This window comes from Papio anubis, chromosome 5 (assembly GCF_008728515.1).
Source record: "Papio anubis isolate 15944 chromosome 5, Panubis1.0, whole genome shotgun sequence".
NCBI classification, from domain to species: Eukaryota; Metazoa; Chordata; class Mammalia; order Primates; family Cercopithecidae; genus Papio; species Papio anubis.
In genome coordinates this window covers 51,518,808-51,538,450 of record NC_044980.1, presented here as the reverse complement: position 1 = coordinate 51,538,450, position 19,643 = coordinate 51,518,808, and the positions used below count along the sequence as shown (strand labels likewise).

The 19,643-nt window shown below is 38.6% G+C and overlaps 1 protein-coding gene and 1 non-coding gene across 8 annotated transcripts in view; both read right to left on the bottom strand.

The window, feature by feature from the left end:
• MAP3K1 (mitogen-activated protein kinase kinase kinase 1) overlaps positions 1-19,643 on the bottom strand; it is a 77,560-nt gene that overhangs the window by 31,538 nt on the left and 26,379 nt on the right. For 5 of the 7 annotated variants that reach the window (XR_002522364.1, XR_002522363.1, XR_002522365.1 and 2 more), the window contains exons 2-3: positions 4,659-4,809; positions 1,497-1,697 (exon numbers count right to left, since the gene is read on the bottom strand). Coding sequence is in view for 4 of the 7 variants with exons in the window: in XM_009208442.3 (XP_009206706.1) it covers positions 1,497-1,697; positions 4,659-4,809 (352 nt within the window). In the remaining 3 variants the exon portion in view is untranslated. Of the gene's footprint in view, positions 1-1,496; positions 1,698-4,602; positions 4,810-19,643 lie in introns of those variants that run through there. The other 2 variants (NM_001168930.1, XM_021939171.2) reach the window with 2 other exon arrangements.
• On the bottom strand, positions 4,156-4,264 carry LOC116275178. Its single transcript, XR_004184131.1, has one exon. It is a non-coding gene; the product is annotated as a small nucleolar RNA U13 (small nucleolar RNA).

The window sequence follows — 19,643 nt, the reverse complement described above, 5'->3', positions numbered from 1 at the left end:
TTGTATTTTTAGTAGAGACGGGGTTTCACCATGTTGGCCAGGCTGGTCTTGAATTCCTGACCTCAAGTGATCCGCCCACCGTGGCCTCCCAAAGTGATAGGATTATAGGTGTAAGCAACTGCACTTGGCCGCCTGTTCAAATAATGATGAATATTCTTTGGTACTATACCAAAGCTCAAAACACAGTTTCTTAATGTGGAATCTGAAACCACATCAACAAACTTTTCCTACTGGCACATTAAAAATCCAAATGGTGTTATTTTACATTTTGAATGTATCTTTTACCTATGAATGATTTTGTTGTTATAATACACTGATCATGTGGAAAATATTGGTTAAGTTAAGCAGATCTTCCAAATGTTCACATATTTCATTATATAGCATGAAAAGAATCACATTTGCTATCACCAATCTTATCAGAAAAGTCTAAGCACTGGGAAGCTGTCAAGCTCATAGTGGTGGATAGCAGCTTTCTAAAATTCTAATTTTTGTTTTGACATCTCATCTTTTAACACTGGTGAAAAAATATTTAAGTTGTTTTTCTTTTTTTTTTTTGAGATGGAGTTTCGCTGTTGTCGCCCAGGCTGGAATGCAATGATGCAATCTAGGCTCACTGCAACCTCTGCCTCCTGGGTTCAAGCGATTCTCCTGCCTCAGCCCCCCGAGTAGCTGGGATTACAGGCATCTGTCACCATGCCTGGCTAATTTTTGTATTTTCAGTAGAGATGAGGTTTCACCATGTTGGCCAGGCTGCTCTCGAACTCCTGACCTCAGGTGATCCGCCCACCTCAGTCTCCCAAAGAGGTAGAATTATAGCCACCGCTCCTGGCCTTAAGTTGCTTTTCTTGAAGTGACAGTCTAATTCATCTTAAGAAAAATATCTTCCAAATACCCAAATCTAAATAATCATAGTTTGTTGGTCACTCATTTAATGTTCCATGAAAGAACTAGTTCGGCTTGCAACTCTAACAACCACACAAATACTTCTCCTTGAGAAACTATTGTATTTTGGTATGTAGAAGTGCTTTACGCATGCATCCCATTTCATCACACACAATATTACAAAGGCATGTATTTACTAAGAGTCAAGATTTAATAAAATTAATTTCTATTTCCTTGTCAAAGGCATTATCAAGTGTAATTGACATTTTTTTTTTCTTTAATGGCTGATACATAGCAATAATGAATATAGTTTCTACAGCTGTAGCCTTAAATTGGGAAAAGGCACCAATAGTTTTACCCACCACTGCAAATATCAATGCAGGGAAAGAGGCAAACAACATCACAGTTTTATCACAAAATTAGTTTTGACCTAATAGACCCAGAAAGGGTCTCAGGAACTGCCTCCCTCCCTCCATCCTCAGGGGTCTGCAGATCATATTTTGAAAACTGATGTTCTAACAGATGGCTGGCCAGTCTTTTCTCTGTTATAAATGAATCTAAAAATTATAAAAACTAACATATAACATAATTATAAAAACATAACATTAACTTACAGGCACTGGGGAAACTCTTTTTCTCCTTACTCCTGGAGATTCTGATTTCACTGTGCGACCTGATGGGGAGTTGCCAGGAGAAGGACTGCGTCGGCCTTTGGAAGCTGGTGAAGCCGCACTCGCCTGGGCCTCTCCTGGAGACTCAGCTGCCAAGTGATTCATTTCAGATCCATCTCCTTTAACTGGGATTGGTTTTACCACCTGAATCAAAGTATTCCAGTATTTTGATTACTTAAAAATATAAAAGGTAAGTAAATGTAAATATCATAGACTAGGAAATAAACTTAATGAGCTTTTGTTATGAAATATACCAGTATACCAGACAACATATCAACTTTTATTATTACTTTAAGCTATTAATGTAAAAGACTATTTTTACCTACACAAATTTCAGTCATTTAGGATTTAACACTAGTTAAAATGCAACCTCTTCCCTTACAATTTGGTAATGCATACAAAACTGCAGAAATGGTATTATTTGTTATTATATACCCTAACTCATTTAACACTCAAAAGTAACAATCAAAGGTTATTAAACAAATGTGAAAAATAAGCACTCATAACTTCTATAGTCAACTCATTCAACTACTAGATCAAAGACCTCGGTATGTTTTTATTTGTTTCGACAAAATGTAGAACCTTGAAACAACACTGGGCATAATTTCAAATAGTTTGATGACTATGCAATCATTTTGCCCTGCTTTTGTGTGTGTGTGGTTTTTTACGTTATATTACAACAATAGGTTAGATATGTATCTCAGAAAACCAAAAGAGGTTAGAATTTTAAAGATCAATTTCTCAGGCACAAATGCAGTTTAGAAGACCTGCTTTTTTTTTTTTTTTTTTTTTTTTTTTTTTAAATTAAGGCTTTCAGACCTAATCTAGCCATGACCAAAGGCCAAACTCCACAGCCTTGTACAACTGCAGACCTTTCTGGACTTTCTCCCACTGCTCCTGTTCTTTAGCCAGTTGCTGTGTTCACCAAACTTGCCTGACCCTTCCTCCTCCTGTGCTTTCCACTTACTCTCCTCCTAATTTAATACTCATCTCCAGCCTGCAGCACCCCAGGAGTACACCTTCACAAGAGGAAAATTTACCCATTTTTTTAGACTCAGTTAAAATTCTTCCTTTTATGAAACTTCCCTGAAGTCTACCAGCATGACATTCTTTCTCTTTCCTAAGTCCCTATTGCTCTTCTGCCCATCCCACACATTTGGCACCTAGTCACAAGTTGCTTTGTGATATTTCATGTACTACTCTATTTATTACATGTAAGTCTAATTTTCCCATTTGGAGATATTTACACTTTATGTTTCAAGAATGATTTGACACAACTTACTTAAAGTATAAAAACAGAATCAGACCTCCCAAGTAAACAGTAAACTTCTTAAGGATAATATGAAATCTGTAAACCATAAAATGTAGAGTGGCATAATTAAGCTTAAGGACTGTGTTATGCATCTTATTCCACACATCTCCTCCCTCTTCATGCATGTCTTATATACAGACAAGGTACCTATTTGCTAGAAAGTGAACAGTATAAAAACTAAAATTCTGTCTTAGAGAAATGGATATTCTTAGTTCATACATAATAAAAAACAAACGGCTGGCTCGTTTTTAAAAAGTTGTGATTTATGCCCTACGGTATTCTCAAAAGATTTAGGCTCTGTTTGAACGCCTCCATCTAAAGGAGCTCAGAAAGCAGCACATTGAAACTTCAGATGGCTCTGTTTGTTTAAAAGTTCTTTATATTAACTGAGTAGTAATACGCCCTTTTAACTGTCAACCTTCTACAAGATGTTTCAACAGCACTTTCTCTTCTCTAAGATAAATCCTTAATTTCTTCATATTCATCTTCTGGCACAAATAGCTAAAATGGTGAGGGGTTCCCACCACACCACCTCACATGAGTAATAAATGGAAGAAATGTAGAAACTTAGCTGTAAAGACAAAGACTCATGAGCCCATAGTAACTTAAAGTGCTGGTATGGAAAGGAACAATTAGATTTATTCTGTAGAATTCCATGGGTTAGAATGAGAACCAACGGGTAAAATATTCCTGACAGACTGCAGCTCAGTAATGAGGATATCGAAAGCCGCAGGGATTATGGAGTTAAGTCAGACACGAGTCAGTACTACACATCTAAGAGAGCTTTCTGAGGCAATGGTAATGTGCTAAAACTGCACTCCCCAAAGGGTAGCCGTTGGCCACATGTGGTTACTAAGCATTTGAAATGTGGTTGGTGAGACTGAGGAACTACATTTTTACTTTTATTTACATCTAATTAATTTAAATCTAAACTTAAATAGGCATATGGGATGAATGCAGGGCAGACAATCATTTGGCAGGGGTGTACTTTAGACCCTTGTCAAAGTTTAGATAAATTTTAAGTTGCCGTATCTGTTTTAAAAGAACAAAATAAACACAAACTTGCTGATACAGGTAAGTGCTAGGATACTGTAATACTTCTTCCTTTTTAGAATGAAGACACACATTTCATGATGGTATTCTTGTAAGAATATATATTCTTATACCTACAGCAAAGGATGGAGTATCCCTGCTTTTTAAAATCTAGGACTCTAGATTTTCTTTCATCAAACCCCATACATTTTTAATTTATCTTAATCTCCATGGGTCTATTAAACTTTTTTTTTTTCAAGTCAAATGAGGGTAACATGCTGACATTGTAACAAAGTTGGAGAAATGCACATCTTACGCATGCATGTAAAAACCCAATTATTACACTTACGAATTACTGCAATTAAATATTTTCTTTCCTAGAAGATTTCTGAAATTAAGATCCTTGGATCCTGTCTTAGAGATAAAACATCTAAAACAAATTGGAAAAATTTCTTTTTAAAATTTAGAAAGTACAGTATAAAACTCCAATGAAAGGATTTTAGATACTGACATGAGAGGGTAGTCTTGGTTTAAGCATTTACCCCTCCACCAAACACAACAGTTAAGTTCCCAGAACAGTTTAAGTTGTTTAATGAGCGTAGTTTTAATTACGGTTTCTTCCAAATGACCGCAATATCAAGTAATTAAAACTACTACATTTAAAATGAAGAAGAAAAGCTTACGAGAGGATCTATTTATGCTTACTTTTCCATTTCCTCCTATGCTTTCTTCCTTACAGCTGGTAACCCATAGCCACTTACCACAGGCCCTCGCCTATTTCTCCTTTCCAACCATTCGTGCTTCCACGCTGGCATACAGGTTGCCTTCAGTTTCTCCCTGATCATTCGTTCCTCTGGACGATCGTCCATCTTGTGCAACCCTTTGAGAGTTTCTTTATTCTCCATCTCACGACTAAAATGGATGGAGAAACAAAGAAAATGAGAAATTTATATATGAAAGATAATTTCCAAGAACAAATGGTTCCATTTTATACTTCCAATGGACATGTAATAAAAAAGCTAACTGCTAAAAACCCCAAATGACTTAAAGGTTGAAATGATTCTGAATTATATACTACTGACATATATCATGCAGACCTTTGTTCCACTGTAGTTAACAAAATGAATCCCAAGACATTAAGCACTGTATTAACAAATACATTCACTAAGACTGCATTGTTTTCAATTCTACCACCCAAGTATATAACAAATATTTAGAAGGGTGTATTATTACGCTTTTATCCCAGGATTTCCAATACATTAAGTCAATACAGACAGAATCTGGTGGATATGCTCATTTATCTGAAATAAGCTCAATAAATATTTAATAAGTGAAGTGAAACTTAACTACATCATCTATGATCCCAAAACAATTTTTCATAGCCTACATGATTAAATTTTTATTTTCAGAGAACAGTGATTTCTGACAAGCACTTGGGGTACTCTAAAAAGAATAAAAATTATCAGTACAAACATTTGATCTTTACTCCATTAAATGGTGTAGATTTACTAGAATAAAACAATCTCTAAACTAAGAACCGTTTGAGAATTAACTCTACGAAGCCTAATAGGCAAAGCATCAAGCTCACGAAAATCACTAATTTAAAAATATATACCCACATCCCCATGAGCATAAACGCATACACGATATGCACAGATTTGAAAACCTGATTCATAAGCATGCAGTTAAAGCAACTGCACCTTGGGATTAGTAACAACTTTACAAATACTAAGCTAATTTCAGTAACTATTTTGAAAAGTTTATAAAGCCAGACAACAGTTTTTCTACACTGATATGAAAAGGAAATACTCAAGGAAATACCCAAGACAAGAACCTCAAGTTTACTAAAAAGACAAATTCAAACTCCTCTAGGAATTTTCCAGCTAATCACAACTATGAAGTACAATCTTCAGAGAATCAGCCAAAGAAAAAAAAGAAGAAGAAACTACTTAAAAATAAATATTCACTAGAAAGGAAACAGTTAACCGGTCTCACTGAAGCATCAAGACTGTGAGGAAAGTAGAAGCCAAAATATTAAACACCTCTGTATCAGCGACTGGCCTAGATATTTTTAGAAATACAAAGAATACGTAACATTTGGTTTGAAACTTGCAAATGGGCATTAGGACCACACAGTAAAATATTTCCTTACAGACACACACACACACACACACACACACACACACACACAAATACTGTTATATAGAAGCAATATGAGATTTTCAAAAAGTATGAAAAAAGGAGGATTATCTCATTTACTTATCCGTGCTTGGCTGCTTTTTATGCTGATTATAAAATATAGGCCGGGCGCGGTGGCTCAAGCCTGTAATCCCAGCACTCTGGGAGGCCGAGGCGGGCGGATCACGAGGTCAGGAGATCAAGACCATCCTGGCTAACACGGTGAAACCCCGTCTCTACTAAAAAAAAAAAAAATACAAAAAACTAGCCGGGCGAGGTGGCGGGCGCCTGTAGTCCCAGCTACTCGGGAGGCTGAGGCAGGAGAATGGCGTAAACCCGGGAGGCGGAGCTTGCAGTGAGCTGAGATCGGGCCACTGCACTCCAGCCCGGGCGACAGAGCGAGACTCCGTCTCAAAAAAAAAAATAAAAAAAATAAAAAAATAAAATAAAATAAAATATAAATGTTAGGGGATGTGTGGAAGAATGTAAGAAAGGGAGGGAGGAGAAGAAGGAAAGAGGAAGGGGGGATGGACAGAAGGGAAGAAAGCAGAGAAGAAAGGAGGAGGAGGAAAAGGAGGGAGAAGAAGGGAGAGAAAGGAAGGTAGGGGTGAGGAACACAGGGGATAAAGTGTCTTCCAAAAAATCCATCCTGCTCAGTTGGTACTTATTCCAGGAGGCTCAGATTTGTAGGCAACTGAATTTACGTGGTGACTGCATACCAAAAATTCACTTTCAAGTCTTTAGTATTAAAAGCACTTTCCCCCTCCAGTAACAATGTTGCAAGAGGTGGTTTGGTTCCTAGGCTAGTTCCCAAAAAATAAGCCTCATAGTGGAACTGCAGTGCATTTTTATACCAGAAACTCCTGCGCTCCTGGACCAAGGTGCTCGATCGTCTTTCCTCTGGTCCTAGCTATCTCTCTTCCCACAAATCTGTTTCAGGAGTATCTCTTCTCTGTTACGGATTTTCAGTTTCTGTTCCTGGCCCCCAGTCAAACACACAAAGGACATTCCTTGTCTAAACAAATCTTCCTGGATGGCGTGGCCTCCTTAAAGTCTAATTTGTCTCCTTCCTTTCCATTTGTTTGAAAACACTATAATCTTTTAGACCAATTTCTTTTATTATAAATAATAGGGATAAGCATTCTAGTAGCTGAACTTTTACAAACATCTGAGATTCTTTTTTAAATTTTGTTTTACCTTATTTATGTTTAAGGGCTATGAGATTATTATTATTTTGAGATGGAGTTTAGCTCTTGTTGCCGAGACTGGAGTGCAATGGCGCAACTGGCTCACTGCAACCTACTCCTCCCAGGTTCAAGTGATTCTCCTGCCTCACCCTTCCAAGTAGCTGGTATTACAGGCCTGTGCCACCACGCCCGGCTAATTTTGTGTTCTTAGTAGAGACGGGGGTTTCACCATGTTGGTCAGGCTGGTCTCGAACTCCTGAGATCAGGTGATCCACCCACCTCAGCCTCCCAAAGTGCTGGGATTACACCACGTTTGGCCTAAATTATTTCTTTAGAATAAACACCCAGAAATGGAAATGCTGGGTAAAAAATGTACACAAATGAAGATTTTTGATAATATGGGCAAATAATCTTCTAAAAAACATGTCTTCCATTCACACGTCCACCCAGGTCAAGCTGCTCCTACCTGGTTTGAATTAGCAACAGGCTCCTAACAAGGCTTCTTTAACTTTGAATCTTACCCAGATTTCACAGTGCAGCCAGGGTTACCTCCTCCATTAAAATCCTCTAGTGGCTTGCCCCGGGCTTAGACTAAAATCCAAAATGTTCAGCCCAACCTAAGTAGCCCTGCACCATGTGGTCTCACCTCAATTCCTGTCACCAGACCTGCCCCCCGCCCCCGCTTCTTCACTGCCTCAATAACCCCACAATCATCTTTCCTACTCAGGGCTTCTGGACAGGCTGCTTCCTTTTCTGCCTACTTTTTACCTAATTTCTACCCACTCTCTAGATTTTCCTCAACTCCTCAGACTTTCCCAATTTCAATTAAGAACTCCCAGTTCCATTCTTTCACAGCACTTGTATTTTTCCTTTAACATGGTTAATGCAGTTTGCAAAATGTTCCTCTCTTATGAATTGTAAGCTCCATGAGTGAGGGGACCACGTGTTATATCCATCTATACATCTAACATCTAAACACGTCTGGCTCATAATAGGTATGAACATATATTAAGTGAATGTTCACCTATTAACTCTGGCAGTCCTACAGCCTTCCTAGTTTTAAATTTTAATGACTATTCTTATTAACTTTTTAAATAATTCTGTATTTAATTAAGACTAAATTTACAATTTAGATGTTATTCAGAACAATTTTCACGGTTCCTAAGTTAATCTGCAAATATAAACCAAAGTGTTTTTCCTAGTCTCTTTGTAATAATTATATGTCACTAATTCTAAAATTTGTATTTTTTCACATTTTAATATCTGAAATCTGAATGCCTCTTGCAATCAAATGTTACTGTAATTTAACTGGCAGGTTTTTTTTTTCCTTCATGGTAAATAGAATAATGGTACAACTTACAACCACTGGGATCTTTGAATCAATGAAATATACAGTAAATCCTATTATATTTGTCAGGAATAAATCATATCTACTCTACTTAATTTCTCTCTGAAATGGAACCAAACTCTGAAATTTTTTTTTTACATACTTGTATTGTTTTTGTTATAATCCTAACATATAATCTTCCATTAAACCAGGCATATATAGGGTTATTTTTACCAGATGAGTGTGTATGTGTATGTATGGATATAGCAGTGATTTGTCATCCAATTAATATATCACAGCCATAGCAGGAAAAAAACCTTTTTTTAACCAAAGCTAATCTAAACAGATAGCTGTAAAGTCACTGGGAGATGAGAGCCATCTCCAATTCATGTTGGTTAAACATGCATGTTTCAGGGAGTTATTTTTGCCACAATTACCAAGAAACATACCTATTTTAAATAACAGCATATATACTTCTGACCTTAAAAAAAAATAACAGATTTTTTAGCAAAACAATGTGTTTTGAGAAACTACTTTGAAGACTTAAAAATAAACAAAATTGTGGTTAGAAAAATATGAGAAACTTAAGAACTGTTACAGATCAAGCTTTATCTTCATTTCCTGTTTATTTAGGAAACATGAGGTTTCTTGGTTTTGGCTTCTAGACATTCCTAAGAATGAATTTGTGACTGACATAGAACTTCAAGAACGCTTACTCCCTGAGGTTAGGTTTCTAGTCCTAGACTCTTCCTAGACCTACAAAACTCACCAGCTAAAACTCAAGATGCTTCAGGGTCCCTTCTCAGGGAAACTGTAGTCTGTCTTCCCTTTATAATGTGGTGTCAGCCACTGTTGATTGTGCTAACTCTCTTGTAGGTCTCTCCTCTACTCTTCTATGAGGACTTTTTCTCCTAGTTCTGTGTCTAATCATCTTCATCAGTACCATAAATTAGACCTTCTTCCTGGAGCCCCTTAAATACCAAGTAAGGTCCTCTTCTCATAGCACAAAAAAACTTCATAAATATACTATGATATTTTGCACCCATCTCTGCAGAAGACTTTTTTTTTTCCTGCCAGGAATATCCTTTGCCATCTCAATATGGCTTCAATGAAGAATTTCCTACCACCATTCTAAGGCAGTTAGCCGCTCTCTCCCTGCATGGTAAATATTAACTATATCATAAAATTAAGTATATGTTTAAGTATCTGCTTCCTTGTCCACATTGTGAGCTCTTTCAGGATAAGTTACCTCTCATTCATTGTTCTATCACACTGCCCAGGGTCCTGGATGGGCCAAAAAAGGTACCTGACACACTGCCCCCTTCTGGGAAGCCAGAGGGTCTGCCCAGTCCTAAGGGTGGTGGCTAATGCTTAAGGTGCTTTAAACATCTGAATCCAACCCACCGTCTATAGCTGCCTGGTCCAGGAATGTTCCTTGGTCCAATGACCTTCTATACTGAATGGTACTGTATGCCTGAGTCAGATCTCCCTTTCTGAGAGTCTGAAAGTAAAACACACAAATAGTGTCACTGCAGGAAGAGTGGCGTTTAACAGGGAAACAGAGCAAGGTAATAAGTAGAAACACTGAGACAGAAATAAGGGAGAAGAGAGAGAAATTAGAAGAAAGACAGGGATGAAGAAGTAACAAAAGCCAACCTAACACTTGTACCTGGGTCCCTTGATAAGCTGTTAGATGACGACAGCCACTTTTGTACCACCCTGGATAATGAATGACTAGTTCTCCAGGAGCCAAGTGTACAATGGAGGAAACTTCTTGGTGGATTCTTTAATTTGGAATGAAATAAATTTTAACCCATCTCTGTTCCCTGCAACCTCAAAGAGTCTGACTAAAACATTAGTTCTACACAATGCCTGGCACACAGGGGACGTTTAATAAACACTTAAAAATAAGAATCCTGGCCGGGTGCAGTGGCTCACGCCTGTAATCCCAGCACTTTGAGAGGCCGAGGCAGGCAGATCACCTGAGTTTGGGAGTTCAAAACCGGCCTGACCAACATGGAGAAACCCCATCTCTACTAAAAATACAAAATTAGCCGGGTGTGGTGGCACATGCCTGTAATACCAGCTATTCGGGAGGCTGAGGCAGGAGAATCGTTTGAACCCAGGAGGGGGAGGTTGTGGTGAGCCGGGATTGCGCCATTGCACTCCAGCCTGGGCAACAAGAGCAAAACTCTATCTCCAAAAAAATAAACAAAAAGAATCCTACCAGTCTAATGTAATTTTTAAGTTATTAAATGGCTCATCTTTAGGAAGGAAATACTGTTTGTCAACAACTAGTGATAACGGAGAAATAACTGCCAGAGTGTCATCACAGAAAAATTATATTACATGCCAGACAATGGATTAGGTGCTTTACATGTATGAATTTACTGCACCCTTCCAGCAACCCTGTGAAGTCTTTTCTATCAGAGGCTTGGGGAGGCTAGCTTATGCGCAGGGTAATACAGTTTATAAGTGAAGGGCAGGGCTAGATTCAAACTCTCACAGGTTTGATTGAAGAGCCTGTGCTCTTTGCTGCTATGAGTGTTCACTGTCCAATCTGAGTTTGTTTTTACAAGAAGTCAGCACTTGTGCTGATACCTATATGATGATAATACAAAGAAGTTTTGTAAGTTTTTACAACAATGACTATTTGATTATAATAATTTAAAAAGCATATTAATTCTCTTCATTATTAGAGCATTTCACCGCAATAGAGGCAACTAAGACTGTAATGATCTTTCGTAGAAAGCCCTTCTGGAAGTCAATGAGATTCAACCTTAGTATAAATAAAGATTTCCATATCTTGATTCTCTTAGTGTCCAAGGAACTTCAAGGAACCCTAGAAAATACATTAGATCATTTGGGACAGGCACAATTCAGAGCTAACTAAAGTCTACTCATGAAGCCTTCATAGCAGAAGAAATTCACACGCTACCAAACTCATAAGCCATATTACTGAGGAAAGAGGAGAGCAACGGAGGACCCAGCTTCCGAAACAATCGTAGTCCACTGTGGAACCCTTAAAGTGTAAGGTTCCAGGTAAAGGGCAGGAGCAGGAATGACTTAACTGAGGGTAGGAGATCATAATGAAACAGGAAGACTGACAGTTCCTTCCCATGGACAAGGCTAACAGCCACATGGGCTACTCAGTCAATTCTCCTGAGTAACTGAGGATAGGGAGAGCATAATGAAACAGGAAGACTGACGATTCCTTTCCACGGACAGGGCTAACAGCCACATGGGCTACTCAGTCAATTCTCTTGAGACACGGCTCTTACTACTCCATTTTACAGATGAGACAAAGGATACAGGAGGTTCAGTTACATGTTCAAGGTGATAAAGTCTGTATGAAAAAAAACACTATGACTTACACTCAGATGAGTGACTTCACAGTCTGTGTCTTCTAAGAACAAAAGGAAAATGAATATGTACAAGTACTTTTAATCTGTTGACCTAGATTGCAAACAAAACCAAAACCAAAACCAAACCATCTTTTATCTCAATACTAAGACAATTCTATTTTCCAGTAAGACAGTTTTTCCAGAGACTATACAGTCTTTGCCAACTGTTGGCCTATTCCTTCTTCTAAGCAAGGAGGATTAAATAAACCATTGGAAGGGGGAATCTTCCATCTTTATATGATGCAACATTTATAACACAGGTAGGTTTACATAAGAAGTAACAATGTATAAAAATGGCTCACATTCTGAAAATTAGTTCCCACAAGATTTCATTCCAGGTTCTATTCAGTAAAGTTTGACCCTGAGAACTAAAGACGGCACAACTTCTATTTATTTATAACAAGAAACAGGCACTACTACTTTCATCTCCCCACAGGGTAAATATCCTCTCTTTAGCAGAACACAGGATTGATTCGTTCTTTTTAAGACAGAGACAGTTTGGCTCTGACGCCTAGGCTGGAGTGCAGTGGCGCAATCTTGGCTCACTGCAACCTCCACTTTCCAGCTCAAGCAATCCTCCAGCGTCAGCCTCCTGAGTAGCTGGGACCACAGGCGCGAGCCACCATACCTGGCTCATTTTTTTGTACTTTTTGTACAGATGGGGTTTCTCCATGTTGTCCAGGCTGGTCTTGAACTCCTGAGCTCAAAGCAATCCACCCGCCTTGGCCTCCCAAAGTGCTAGAATTACAGGCATGAGCTACCACACCCGGCTAAAATCAGTTTTATAGTATGTTGAATCTGTATCAGAAATCTTCATCGGCGAAAAAACTATTTTAAGCATTGTGTGCAAACCTTCCTATTTAGGCCTTTGAGAGATATGGGCACAGAATTCACCCTCAAAAAGCTCATGTTCTGATTAACCACATCAACAGTTAAGTAATATGGAAGACAAGTAACAAAGACAATAACACAACTAATTATAAACAATACATATAAGCAGTTTAATACCACCTTAGTGATTCTGATCGACTCATATTTATCATATATCCACATGATCATGCACAATAAATCCATCTACCCTAAATCATGGATTAGTTTCCATTAAAACACCACTCCATTTGAGTTTTAAAATTAAAAGTATTATCCAGCACAATCATAGGATGCTGAAAACTAGAACACAGTATAGAAACATAAAATATATATAAAATATACATAAAATTAACCAAAATTAAAATAAGACAATGTATTAATAGATAATCATATTATAAACACACAATCACTGGCTGAACTAGACAAGGAAAGGGTAACTTCTTTGAGGGCAGGGCCTCTTCTCTGTCCTGCAGCTAGGAACAAAGCACCCAGAACAACAGATGTCACAGGTTTGAGAAACACTCCCTGATTCAGAGTCAGAGTCAGAGTAGCTGGTTATCACTTCTAATCAACAAAGATCTAAGAAGTAACACCATGCAGGTGTTAACACCATCATTCCTAATGGACAAAATAGCCCTTAACAACTTCTACCATAAATTAGTGCCTCTAGAGACATGCAAATAACTTCAAAGAGAAAAGGTAAAGAACTTCAATGAGGAAAGGAAGAATATTCAAAAGGTTTTATTACTTCCAAATTAGTAAATTTGTAAGAGATTGGTTTAACAATCATGAGGCAACTATAATAAGAGGGAATTTACAAAAGGCAGAGAGCTACTAGTCAGTATCAAATTATTCTTAAAAATGGCAACTCTGTATGATTTTTTTTTGCAGTCAGTTACCTTTGAAACTGTCTATGAAATAAAGTACAAGCCCAAATCTCCCTTTAGAGAAGAAAAGTGAATCAAAAAATGTGTATTAACTGTACAGTTCTCCTATACTAAATGTTCTTATATGCTCAAAATGTATGAATATAGTTAAAGCAACTGATCCTCTACTGAATACTGAATAAACCTGAAGGGATTTCTAAGTAAATTATCACTCAGACTCAGTGTGCTATAAATTTCAGACACCACTGGAACATATAAAACAATGTCTGCATAAAATACTGACAAATGTAGACCAGGGCATTATTATGAGCAGAGAATACATTATTAAGTGAAGGAAAAGATTCTCATTTGTCTTCTTACAGGAAGTACATTTTTAAAAACTCAATTCAAGATTATTTTATGATTAAAAGGCATCTTTCTTGACCACAAATAGTCACAAGAATATGACTTCTCAAATATGAATTTGAGAAAACTGCCTTGCAGGAAAAGTGTTTTTACTTTTTTTGATTGTTGAGATCCAGTGTCACTCTGTCACCCGGGCTGGAGTGCAGTGGCAGGATCTCAGCTCACTGCAGCCTCCACCTCCCAGGTTCAAGCGATTCTGCGGCCTCAGCCTCCCTAGTAGCTGGGATTACAGACGCCCAACACCATGCCCAGCTAATTTTTGTATTTTTAGTAGAGATGGGGTTTCACCATGTTGGCCAGGTTGGTCTCAAACTCCTGACCTCAAGTGATCTGCCCACCTCGGCCTCCTGAAGTGCTGGGAATACAGGTGTGAGCCACCATACCCAGGCAAGTCTTTTTTACTTTTAAACTAACATACAAACATTATGGATGTACTTCAACAGTTTCTGAAGTCACTGACATATTTAAGGTAAAACACTAAGGCTAAACTTTCAGGTGGCCATGTCTATATATGGGTAAATATCATCAAACCACTAAGAAAAAGATAAAATGCGAAAAGGTTTTCTAAATCATCTCTTTACACTTGCCTAGTCCCAGAAAGAAAGTAAGGCAGCAGTGCAAAAGCTTGGTTATAGTGTTTCTTTGGCACACTCATGTCTCTCAGAAATGTAGCTGCAGATTCTATTAAAAACTACCACATTCAAATTACTAACGTACCACAATAAATCAATCCAATACACATTACTGAGCACATCATCACTCAATAACAGAATTGAGATGTTCTGTCCAAATCTGGAAAAAGAACAGTTCTTCCTTCTAAATGTGTTAATATATGAACAGAGAAATCAACAAATTTCTACGAGAATGAAACTAAATATGTAGACTTTGTTAAGCCATGGAAACAATCATGAGCACGACAGGTCAAGAAAATGTCAAACTGCAACAGAAGTCAAAACTTGCCAGGAGGAAATATAATCCAGACAAGTCAAATATACATCAGAATTTGGAGAGGGGGACAGTGGAGAAACAGCCATGCAGACAATCCAGAAAATGCAATGACTCTTAAAATTGGTAGGGTTTTAAAATAAATCTAAAAGAGATAAGACAATTCAAGTTAGTAAGCAAGTTAACTTGGTAGTGAATGAAAATTCTAGAAGACTAGCAATTTGAGTTAGCGAATGAAAATCCTAGAAGACTATCAATTTGAGTCTGGTACAATTAAAGAGCAGATGAGGAGAAAAGGTAGGAGGTCAAGGAAGACATGTTTTCAAGCGAACACTCTTGGTGTATAGGCATAAAAGAAAACAAATCAGACTAGAATGAAGCCAGTATGTTGTTAGTTAGTTCTGTTGTGACCTAAGACTCAAGTTCAATGAAATCTGATGACATATCACAAATTATGAACTATAATGTGTAGGTAATATTTACATAGGCAAGTGAAAACTGTAAAAATGATCAGACCTGAACAGAAATATGAGTTTGGTGATTCTGTACGATTCATCATCTTAGAAAATATATAAAAACGTTAGCGACAGAAAAACAACATTGTTCTGCTATTTAAGACAGACAAGCCGGGCGTGGTGGCTCACGCTTGTAATCCCAGCACTTTGGGAGGCCGAGGCAGGTGGATCACCTGAGGTCGGGAGTTCAAGACCAGCCTGACCAACATGGAGAAACCCCGTCTCTACTAAAAATACAAAATTAGCCAGGGTGGTGGCACATGCCTGTAATCCCAGCTACTCGGGAGGCTGAGGCAGGAGAATCGCTTGAACCCGGGAGGCGGAGGTTGCGGTGAGCCGAGATTGCGCCATTGCACTCCAGCCTGGGCAAAAATAGCGAAACTCTGTCTCAAAAAAAAAAAAAAAAAAAGACAGACAAAACAGATGAATTGTAAAGTTACTGTCTGTCTTAGGATTATTTACTACTCAGACTAAATATTGCTTTAAAACACTTCTATCACTCATCAGAGTAATCAGCTTTGTAACCGTACTTCTAAATACGAGGACTCTTTCACCCATCTTCCTGGGGGGAGGAACTCAGAACATCCATCAGGCTTAATGTAAACTATTTTCTGAGCACCCAATAGAGGGAGTTTAAGATTAATATGGTCCCATTTCCCACTTGTTCCTTTCCAACAAAAACCCACAAAAGCTTGTATTATTTTGATATTCTGTGCTAAAAATTCCACTGTTCATTCTTTCCTTTGTTTTGTCCTTGGTACTTGAGGAAAAACTTTTAGAAACCTTGGGGGAAAAATGAAACATTGAGAGTATCCTCTTCCCTAATTGTTGAACACAGATCAGTAAGAAAGAAGGATGTTTTTAAAAACAAAACAAAACGGTTTTTGGCTAAACGTGTATTTCCTTTTAAGAATCCCCCCTTGCTACTTGACAAATCTAGGGCTGGGAATGTCTACAAGACAAGTGATGCATAAACCAAGGGAGATGTTACACTACAGAAGTAGGCTGGAACTTCCTATGCTACTACTGTGGGGGAAGGGGGTGTTCTCAGCAAGGCAGTACATCCTGCCCTAATTCGGGGGCACTGGTACAGAATGCATGACACAGTGAAATGAAAACCTCTGTTCTTTCACCACTTGGGTTTTCATCAAAAAGATCCCAAGACAGTGTTACATGAAGGCTGCAGTGTACGTTTCTCCTATGTTTACTCATTATCTTTGGGGAAACGTGGCAGTGCAGTTTGAGTATACTTCTAAGTGGTCAACTCAACAGGGCTAGTACATACTTACGAAAGTGGTCTGTTAGTATATGTAGATTATGGCATAATACAACTTACTATAATTCTTAGCCCACTAACAAACTTTATAGCTTCTGTATTTTAAGAAGTTTTAGATATGTGATATTTTGAGTGAATACTTTCTATTTTAAAAAAGCCCTTGTTTTTAATGCTCTGAGATGAAGAGGGGATAACCCCGAATTAGCACACAAAGCCCTCTTACAGTCTTTGCTGGGAGAAGGATTTCTTTACAAATTCTACAGAACAGCTAGTACTATACTACTTCCTTCCAGCTGGTGGAAAGGCATGTTAACTGGGATGCTCAGAATGAGGAAGAATGACTTCCTGACAAATGCAGCTTTTCTTCTTTATGCTCTGAATGCTAGCAAACCCACTCCATTCAATGAATGCTGGCACACCTACCACAGATAAGCACTGGCCAGGCAGCAGAGAAGAAAAATTAAAAAAAGAAAGATAAATAAAACAGGGTCTGTGTTCCTCCAATCATTCTGTCTTGCAGAAGCAAGAAAACACAACGTCATCTCTGCTGTAATTTAACATCCCATAAATAGTTGCAAAGGTGGAGTGATCTCCATTCTTAATTTTATCTAGGAGAGTCCTGAAAAGATCCACAGAGGAGGTGATGTCCGAATAATCCTAAAGAACAGAACTGGCAGACAGAGTTGATGAAGGCCAAAAGATGTTCTAAACAGAAGACACAGCTTTGGCAAAAATAATATCCTATAATACTAAACATCTAATGATTCTGCAGATTAGGGAACACTTGATAAAAAGAAGTTAATTGGCTTTATTTATCACAGGACAGCACAGAGCCTCTAATAAGACCTCCATGTGTCATGAATCTCCAAGGGGAAAAAGGTATGCAGCATTCCTCACATTCACTTGGCATGGAAGTCCTTTTTAGCAGAGCATCTTTGATAGTGCGATGTTCCTCGGAACTTACTCTAAAAAACCTGTACGGGCTCATCTCTACAGACCCTCTGGCTCCAGTAAGTAAATATTTCTAAGAAGAAAATTGCAGAGAAAAAACTAACACCAGGAATCTTTTTTTCTTTTTTTTGAGACAGAGTCTCGCTCTGCCGCCCAGGCTGGAGTGCAGTGGCCGGATCTCAGCTCACCGCAAGCTCCACCTCCGGGGTTCACGTCATTCTCCTGCCTCAGCCTCCCGAGTAGCTGGGACTACAGGCGCCCACCACCTCGCCCGGCTAGTTTTTTGTATTTTTCAGTAGAGACGGGGTTTCCTCGTGTTAGCCAGGATGGTCTTGATCTCCTGACCTCGTGATCCACCCGTCTCGGCCTCCCAAAGTGCTGGGATTACAGGCTTGAGCCACCGCGCCCGGCCACACCAGGAATCTTAATGTCTTAATACATCTTAAGCTATTACAAAATTTAGCATGTCTGTAGCGCAATTAAGGCTCCAATAATTTAAAATGAAAACGGGGAGAAAATATTATTTAGACAGCCAGCGAGATGTGTAGTCTCATTGTATGAACCCACCCTAAGAGAAGGGGGCATCAGACATTCAAGCCTGGCCCAATTCAACCACTAGCAGAGGCCATAGTCTGTCACAAAGATTTGCCCCTGGTCCAGTCCACTCATTCTCTGCCAAGCTCTTAGGGCTGGGGTGAAAGCAAAAAAGCCGTGAGAAACAAAACAAAACAAATAAAAACAACCAAAAAACCTTGATAATTTATCTTCTCTAAAGGTCTCTGTATGGTTACAAGTCAGTCCCAGAATACAAAATAAAATAAACGGGCCTGGGGAATGGTTCTCATTTCATTGCAAAGACCCTGGAGCTCTGCATAGTGGGAACATTGTACATCTTCAGCACTCATGGTGGTGTTACTGGCAGGACTCGTGGGTGAAGCAGGTCCAAGGGGGCGAGGCCAATGTGGCTGAAGGAGGTGATGGCAATGGCCAGAAAGCAGTGCTGACCAGAGACGGCTACTGGGTCACTGGCCAAATTCAGTACATGTAAGACCCACACTGGGGACACTTCAGGAAGAATTGGTGGGTGGGAGGTGAGGAGACTGTTAAAGGTACTTATGGAGCAACAGTCACCCAAATCAATCAAATCTGGGTAGCTTCTATCAAAATGACCCCATTTTAACAGGCTGGGGTCACCATGAGGAAACGCGTTGCATCTACAACAAAACCAGGAAGGACTTCTTAGTCAACAGAGATCGTACCACCTGAAAGATATGTTCCTAGGATTGGACAGATAAGGTAAGAAGCCATACCACATACACAAGAAGTATGGCACAGTGATCAAGGGCATGAGTTCTGGAGCGAGACTGCCTGGGTTGAGATATAAGCTCTGATACTAGCTGTGCAATCTTGGTAGAAGTGCTTCTTTTTGCCTCAATTTCCTCACTATAAAATAGGGATAATAGTATCTACCACATAAAGTGGCTATCAGGATTAAATAAATTAATATATATGTAAAGTACTTAGAAGAAAGTTAGCTTCTTAGAGTTCCTCCCAATAATTTATTGTCCTATAAAATGGGGATAACAATAATAGCTAATACTTATGATCCACCTACTATCTGCCATACCCTGTTCTAAGTCTTTTACATATAATTAATTCTTACCTCACTTTTTAAATGAATATGGATGAAGTACTTACAATGGCACCGAGGGCACGGTAGCACACGATAAACTGAATTACTACTATTACTACTACTACTATTAAAGCTAGCCTCTGCAGTGCCTCCTCTGTTGTAAATACT